Source organism: Crocodylus porosus, unplaced genomic scaffold (genome assembly GCF_001723895.1).
Source record: "Crocodylus porosus isolate Cpor-Errol unplaced genomic scaffold, CroPor_comp1, whole genome shotgun sequence".
NCBI classification, from domain to species: Eukaryota; Metazoa; Chordata; order Crocodylia; family Crocodylidae; genus Crocodylus; species Crocodylus porosus.
The window spans coordinates 11,844,852-11,852,559 of NW_017728909.1; the positions used below are offsets into that span (position 1 = coordinate 11,844,852).

The window sequence follows — 7,708 nt, forward strand, 5'->3', positions numbered from 1 at the left end:
CCCCAGTACTCTTTCCTGCCATGGCAGGGGGTCGGACTAGATGATCTGCTCAGGTCCCTTCCGACCCTAGAAACTATGAAACTATGATACAGGCAAACAAGGTTCTTTGGGTAAATCTGACAGCTTTTATTTAGACCAACTCAGTATTTGAGTTGGACCAAATATTTGAGTTGGTCTAATAAAAGCTATCAGATTTACCCAAGGAACCTTGTCTGCCTGTGTTAGACTGAAAGAAATGCAAATATCTAGAACTCCTGGTTATAAAATTATACCTTTTATTAGACTGAGAAATTGCAAAAATATATCTTTTTCTGAAAGCTTTTGGGCTCATGTGTCCTTTATCAGGCTCAGGGAAAGTTCAAGATGGTAATAAAGTCCCCATATATAGGAAATAAACTTCATTTTTGCAAATAGTAAGCAGAAGCTGGAAAGCTGTCCCTCCGGGCCCATGAGAGTCTCTTTGTGAGCTTGCTCTTTGTTGGTTAGATCATGCAAGATTTCTTCCCTGATGGTGTCAGATGGCAGGCAGGGAGGTGTGCTCCCAGCAGCTGGTGGGGGCATGGCTGCGCTGGCAGCAGCAGGAGTGCAGTGGTAGAAGCCCAGCGGCAGTAAGCGGGAAGCTCCCAGAGACGCCGCCAGCACTGTCATCAGGAGGAGGTGGTGAGAGCATCCTTTGCCTTTTTGCAGGGGGTACACCACCACGCTCAGGGGGTGCATGCGCACCTGTGTGCACCCACTATGCATCGGCCCTAAGGTGTAGAAATCTTTCTTGTTGTTTAACAATGAAGTTTATAATCCAAAAACTTCATGTTTTAGATTCCAGTGTGTTAGACTGAGGCAGCCACACTGATCCAGAAATTATGCTAGAGGCAAGGATTCTTAGGCCTCTGCTACACGATATATATTGCACAATTAACTGGCGAATCGCACAATGAATGTAGACCAGCCACAAGTGCAAAGTAATTTAACCAGTTAACTGTGTGATTATTACTTTGTTAATTATTATTTGTTAATTATTGTGGGATACTTTGCATATGTGGCTGGTCTAAATGGACTGCGCAATTTGCAGTTATTGTGTGCATTTACTGCACAGTAAGTTTAGACCAGCCACCCCTGCAAGGTACCTATCGGTTACCACCCCAAAAAATGACTTTCCAGCTATAAAGATCCAACCAGCTACAAAGTTAGGGTTTGAAAATGTGTGCAACAACTCCAGGGCTGGTTTCTACCCAGCTTGACTCTGAACGTGCAGCAGGGCCCTCGGGGTCACAGCAGGGGCCTGGCTAGGATCGAGTTGCATGCCTGGCTAAGGAAGTCTTGTTAGTCTCCGTCCCAGCGGTGTAGTGGATCCAAGAGCAAGGGCCACAGACCTCCGGCACCCTGTGCCCGACACAGCCCCCTCCTGCCAGCCACACACTAGGGGGATCCTGCTGCTGCACCGCCGGGCTGAGCCAGCAGGGGGCGGCAGAACGCAGCCAGCAGCACCCCCTGAAGAAAACTGAAGAAAGGGGAGCAGCTCCGCGCACGCACATTGCAGCCGCCACCCCTGCGCATGCGCACACGAATAGTCCGCCTGTCTCCATAGTAACGGGGAAGCACAGTTAGCTCCTCCCCCCGCGCGCGCACTCACCGCCTCCTTGGCCTGGTAGGCGGCTTTCAGGGTCTGGTACGACAGCTCCATGGCGGGGAGAAACCGCTCGGCCGCGGACTAACGGGTACAGGCAGCGGACACACTCGCTACCCTCACGGCGGAGAAGGAGATGGGCGGGGACGGGTGTGCGCCTCTGACCAATCAGAGCGCGGGGGGTGGGACTTGACTGCAACACTGACTAAACAGAACGGGGGACCGTCGGAAAAGCCGTCCAATCGTGGGCCGCCAAAGGGAAAAAAAAAAAAAAAAAAAAGAAAAAGAAAAAGCGGCGTGCGGGAAGAAGTGAACCAATCACCATTGAGAGGAGCCGGGGCGCGGAACGGACCAATCAGGAGGAGGAAGAGAGCCCGGCGAAGGGAAGGGACTTTGTGCGCTTGCCAGGGCCTTCACTTGTGCGCATGCGCGGAGATGATAGGGGACGTCACGGCTCCTCCCTTCAGGGCTTTTATTTTGCATCGAGCGATGCGGTGCTGTTTGGGTGGATTGAGGGCAAAGCCGTTCTTGATCAACCTGTCCGGCTTTCCCGCCACAGAAGGAAGAGCCTGAGATAAGAGCAGGTGCTTCTAAGCCCTCAAAAAAAAGGAAGGTTCAAAACCTGTTCCTACAAATGCAAGATGATGTTAAGCCTTCACATTTGCAGATGCTTGTTCACTTCTGAAAAAAGTTTGCTTTGGGGCTGGAACGGTTCAGAGCGGGTCTCAGCCCGAGGGTTAGTTCAGTTTGTAAGGTGGGTGGGGAGGGGGAAATCTACATCCACTTCCCACTGAAAATAATGCAGTCCTTTTGGTTAAGCTACAACTGCAGCACAATATTTTGCAGCTTGCAATTTTGAATGTGTGGGTAGTATGCACTGAGCAGGGTCTTGGCACCATGTAAAAGCAAATATGTTAATGAAGATTTGAATACTGTATAGGCAACTCAGAAGTAAACCTCATGGAAGGGAAATCGGAGGGCATTAAAGTTAGTTTGTGGTCATCAGCGGGGCCTGATAAGGCCAATGTTGTAAAACCATAGCATACTCTTTCTAGACAGACTTTCTTTCCGTTGCTACTAAGTTACATTGTGTGCAGTTTAAAATATACTGCTAAGTGCTCTCCAGCAACCCACACCTTCCCTCCCCTAGAAAAATAAATCTGAAGTCAGCCAAGCAAGTTCTTTAGTCTTCAACAATTTTCATTTTATTCTATAAATTCTGATTTCTTTAAACTATTAAATTGAAGCATTTGAGTTGGTCTAATAAAAAAGACTGGATTTAACCAAAGAACCCTGGCTGCCTGATTCAAGCAGACATGTACATATATACTCAAGCACACTAACCTCCCCATTGGCTTTAAGAGAACTGCTTAATTTAATCAAGCACATATACGTTTGATTTAAACTTCTATTTTTTTCCCCATGAGAAGAAAAGGTAAACAGCACATTCATGCATTGCTGCCCCTTTAATGTAGCCATAGCAAAAATACGACTCCACTCAAGCAAACAGAGTGGATCAGCCACAAGTGCAAAGTAATTTAACCAGTTAACTGGTTAAAAATATGACTCCACTCAAGTCAACATGTTCTCTCCATCTAAGTTCAAGTAAAATGAACTTGGAAGCTTAATTAGGACCTCATGAACACTAATATTAAGCAAAGAAATTTTTCTTTACCATTAAACAGCTGTGTACATATGAAAAAGGCAACAGACTTATTACCTACTCTGAATCAATGTGAAGGTTTAAATATTAAAATCAAACAAGACAGAAATTTAATACTCAACAGTAACTTAACTTAGCCCAGATTTCAATTTATCCAATAAAATATGTATAAATAGGTATGTCTTCCTTTAGCCTTAAATCCAGGTTGTGTTAGAGAAAATAAACCAAGCTGTTTAAAAGAATGGCTCACCTACAATTAGTAATGGCCAGCTAAGCCATATTATTACTTAGATTTAAACATTCTCTTGCTGTTTGCACCCAAAACTGTGCAGCTGTTGTGCTGGTGGATGGGGACAGGAAAGTAAAATTATTCTATACTATTTCATTATCAAAGCACAACAGAGTACAAAATAGGCAGTGGACAGATTCAGTATTGTTCTTGGGTTTTTCACAAGTAATAATTAGAAGGTAACAGCTGCTGCCCTTTGATTCCAACTTAACGCAGTCCCCTTATACTTCTCTTTTCCATGTCCAAGTGTTGCTGTTCTACTTTACACAAGGGTCTGTCATGCCAGGAATAAGGCATCTTTGCAAATGAGTGTGTATCCAACAAAAATCAAAAGCTTTCTTCTGCTACAAATAACAGAAACAAAATTTGTTTCAGCCAAGGCACAAACTGACAATTTTAACCATAAGCCTGATTACCCATGGCATAACACCTTGTGCAATCATTAAGACTTTGATGTGCAAAGGTACTATTTGGAATCAATGGTGGTTAGCTGCCCAAGTCCTTTTAAAGACCTGGTCTAATACTGACTAAAATAGGTGTTAAAAACTACCTCAGTCCAATTCTCCACTCACTTTCATTGTTAGTAAATGGCTCTGCAAGGTAATGAAGATCTGACCCAGAGCTTGCAGCTTCAAGCTTTTATGTTAAACAGCACATATGAACTCCAGCATGTGAGTGCTCCATTTAGCCACCATGGCTGCTTGTTAACATTCATTCTCCATACACTAGTTTATCTGAAGAAGCCAAAATGGGATCATGGAGGAATCTAATTTGTTGAAATGCTAGGACCAGCTGTTGAGTTTTGGCTATCTAGGTAGAACATGGGACTGCAAAGCACTCGAAATGCCTCAGAGGTATGAGCTTTTGTAGGCAACAATCTACTTAATCAGATAATAGGCACAAGGGTACTATTCCTAGCATCTGATTAGGTAGGTTATTGCTTGCCTCTCTCAATCAGTTTGTTTCTAAAGTGCCACCTTGTCCTATCTTCTGTCTAACTTCAGACAAATGATTTTCAACCAGGGTACTACAAAGTGCTTTCATGGATGCTGCAGGTGTGAGAAAGGTTGAGTGCTGCCTTAAATTATTAGAGATTTAAGGAAACTAGCATTTCTTTGGTAACAAGCCTATTTCTACAGGCACACTGCTTAAATAAGCTCAGCTTTTTGCTTTGAGCAAGTTACATTTAAAAAAAAACACGATTCTGCAGGTGTTGCCCCTCTGTCAGTAAAGGGCACCAAGTGGCTACCTCAAAATGAGAAAGCTCTTGGGTGCTGGCATCTTTCTCCTTCATCACAAGATCTATGAAAACAGAGAGGGCCAACCATGTAAGAGATGTTCTTGGGGCTGCAAACAAAACCTACAGGAGGAAGAGAATCTACAAGAAGAAATGGAAGAAGCTGCCAAAAAACCCAACACATGAGGTGAGCATATTTAAAATTCTGGAGTGTGGGAGTGATACAGGGTTAGCCTTGGGGAATATGGTGCTCTAGGCAAGCTTGTATTTCCCCCACTTCTGCCCCCTAGTCAGTGGTGCTGCTGCAGGCAGGGACAGCAGCGTGGGGTGCAGTCTGGCAGGGAGGCAGTGTGGTATGGTGCATCAGGCAAGCACCACGGCTACCACGTGGGAGCAAAGCAGGCAGATTGGAGCAGATGCCATCCTGCTGGCACATGCCTAGCTTGGCTCCTTCTAAGCAGTGACTGAAGACAGGTTGTAGGCTGGGCTGGGCAGGGTAGGACTCCTCCTGCCTGGAACAGGCATTGGGTAGGGTAGGGTAGGGGGAGAGCACTGCTCTGAACATGGGCTGCTCACTTGTGTGTGTATGCGCACCCCTCCAGCCATGCTTGTCTACCTGTAAGGCTGGCCTGGAGTGATGGGTCAGGAAGGGGCTGATGTCCTGGTAGATTGTTCTGCATGGCTGGATAACTTGCCTGTGGACCAAAAGGTATGTGATTCTCTGCCTCGGGGTGACAGAGGGGACTAGAATCTTGAGAAGAAGCAGGTGCGGGTCTGTGGAGGGGAAAAATGAAGACAAGGAAAAGGAGGACTCCAGGATGGGGGGGAGAGAGAATAAATTCGTGAAAGGAGGAGAGTAGCAGAACAGGACCTGGGGAAGACTTTGTATGCCTTCTCATTTGCCATTTGAGTGGGAATGAGAGGGGCTAGGGAGGGAGACAGAAATGAGATGGGAGGGTTGAGAAATGGAAGGGGAAAAAAACAATCGGACCTTAAGGCTGTGTCTTAGCAAGCAAAGTCTCTGTCTGTCTGTCTCTCATATATGATAGGGGCTTAGAGAGTCTCCCACAGAGTCCTCTTTCCCGAGATAGATTTGGGAAAGATTTCTGTTGGGTCCTGTTCAAAACCTAATGTTAAGCGGCATTAATTGATGTAATCTTTATCAAGGTACAGATTTTGTTATGCTGTCTGTGACGGCTTAATCCAAAATCATAACCAGGCCTTAGTTAAGAACTATTTCTATGTCAAAAGAACAGAGGGAAGGTGAAACTCATAAGGATCAGTGGCTCGGTGACCTAGAACAAGAACAATTGCCACACCCAATGCCACTTTTCTCAAAACTAGGCAGAAAAAGTTATTGTTGGAATGGGCCCTCGGGCTTTGTCTCCCTGTAATGGGCAAAATCAGATGGCTCCACCTTAATGAAGGCATCTGGGGCCCCTTAGGTAGGGGAACTCCATGTGTTCCAGGAAGGAAAAAATTTCTGGTGAACTCTGAATAAGGCTCAGTGTGTATCAGAAGTAGAGAAGCACTGGCTTGAAGGTATTTTGGTAGCTTTATGGGAGCTGGTAGTGGTTTTTGGATCATTCCAGGCCTGTCTAGGGTTTGGGTTCCAGCAGTCAGGGACTGGAAGGCTGCGCATTTTACCTGGTTTTGTGTGCTTTGCCTTCATATTGTATGGTCATTTCTCTTTTTCTCCTGAGCGCAAATCCTTTTGCTACTTTGTCACCACCAATTGCCTGTGGCAAAGCATGGTCTAAGGGCAGTGATGGTCCAAGCTAGCCCCTTCCAATGGCGTGGGGAGGAAACCTAAAATTCTTTCAAACCCAGGGGGTAAATATTCCTCTACTGCAGCTCTGCAGTCTCTTATAAAGACAGTAGAACCGAGGCTGGTAGGGATAAGGCATTATCCTGGGCAGACCTTGATCCGTTCCTTGGGAGAAACAGCAGGATAGCGGGCAGAAACTTGGGGCCTGGTTGGTATTTCTGTAGATGGGTTTGTGGCAGTGATTCTCTAGGGCTGCTATTGTGGCTGTAAATGTATACAGGGATGTTGGGCCTTGCCCTCAAGTGAGGGGGTACAACTGAAAAGAGTGCCTCCTTGCTGCCTGTAGGAAATCATGCTTGCTATTTCAGAATTATCTGTGATGAGATGCATCTCCCCCCCCCCCGCAACACCCTTCTATATTTTTTTTTTTCACGGTCAGCCTTGAGCTGGATTAGCTGTTTCCCAGTTTGTGGGATCTGTCTTTGCTTCCTATTTTAATAAATTGGTTGTTTGGTTTAACAGCACTATTGGCAATGAAGGTGAATATTGTGACTAGGTAATTACCTCTGGCTGCTTTTGAAAATACACTTCTCATCTGCACCTCAGATGTTTGTTTTTTTTCCTGTAAATGTCTCAGCATTTCCCTTGCAGCATGAAACCCATTATCTAGCTTTAAAGTTTACCTCCAGTGACATTTTTGCTTTTTTTGCGTTTTTTTATTAATAAAATGTGCTGCACTATCATTATTTGTTCTGCAGTGAAAATGTACCTGATTTAAATGTTTCATAGTTTCTAGGGTCGGAGGAACCTGAGTAGATCACTTAGTCCGACCCCCCTGCCATGGCAGGAAAGATTACTGGGGTCAAACGACCCCAGCAAGGTGTACCTCTAGCCTCCTCTTAAAAACCCCCAGGGTAGGAGCCAGCACCACTTCTCCTGGAAGTTGGTTCCAGACCCTAGCCGCTCTGACTGTGAAGTAGCGCCTCCTGATGTCTAGCCTAAATCTATCCCCTGCCAGCTTGTCACTGTTATTCCTGGTCACTCCTGGTGGTGCTCGGGGGACAGAGACTCCCCCAATGCCTGCTGATCCCCCCATGACTAGTTTGTAACGAGCCACTAGATCCCCC

At 45.7% G+C, this 7,708-nt stretch overlaps 2 protein-coding genes across 13 annotated transcripts in view; one reads left to right on the forward strand and one right to left on the reverse strand.

Moving 5' to 3' along the window:
• KATNAL2 (katanin catalytic subunit A1 like 2) overlaps positions 1-1,871 on the reverse strand; it is a 50,407-nt gene extending 48,536 nt beyond the window's left edge. For 3 of the 6 annotated variants that reach the window (XM_019531794.1, XM_019531798.1, XM_019531793.1), the window contains exon 1: positions 1,631-1,699. Coding sequence is in view for 1 of the 6 variants with exons in the window: in XM_019531795.1 (XP_019387340.1) it covers positions 1,631-1,681 (51 nt within the window). In the remaining 5 variants the exon portion in view is untranslated. Of the gene's footprint in view, positions 1-1,630 lie in introns of all 6 variants that reach the window. The other 3 variants (XM_019531797.1, XM_019531796.1, XM_019531795.1) reach the window with 2 other exon arrangements.
• A 2,998-nt stretch (positions 1,872-4,869) lies between these two features.
• PIAS2 (protein inhibitor of activated STAT 2) overlaps positions 4,870-7,708 on the forward strand; it is a 46,580-nt gene continuing 43,741 nt past the window's right edge. For all 7 annotated transcript variants that reach the window (XR_002100351.1, XR_002100352.1, XM_019531803.1 and 4 more), the window contains exon 1: positions 4,870-5,000. Coding sequence is in view for 5 of the 7 variants with exons in the window: in XM_019531803.1 (XP_019387348.1) it covers positions 4,881-5,000 (120 nt within the window). In the remaining 2 variants the exon portion in view is untranslated. The remainder of the gene's footprint in view (positions 5,001-7,708) is intronic.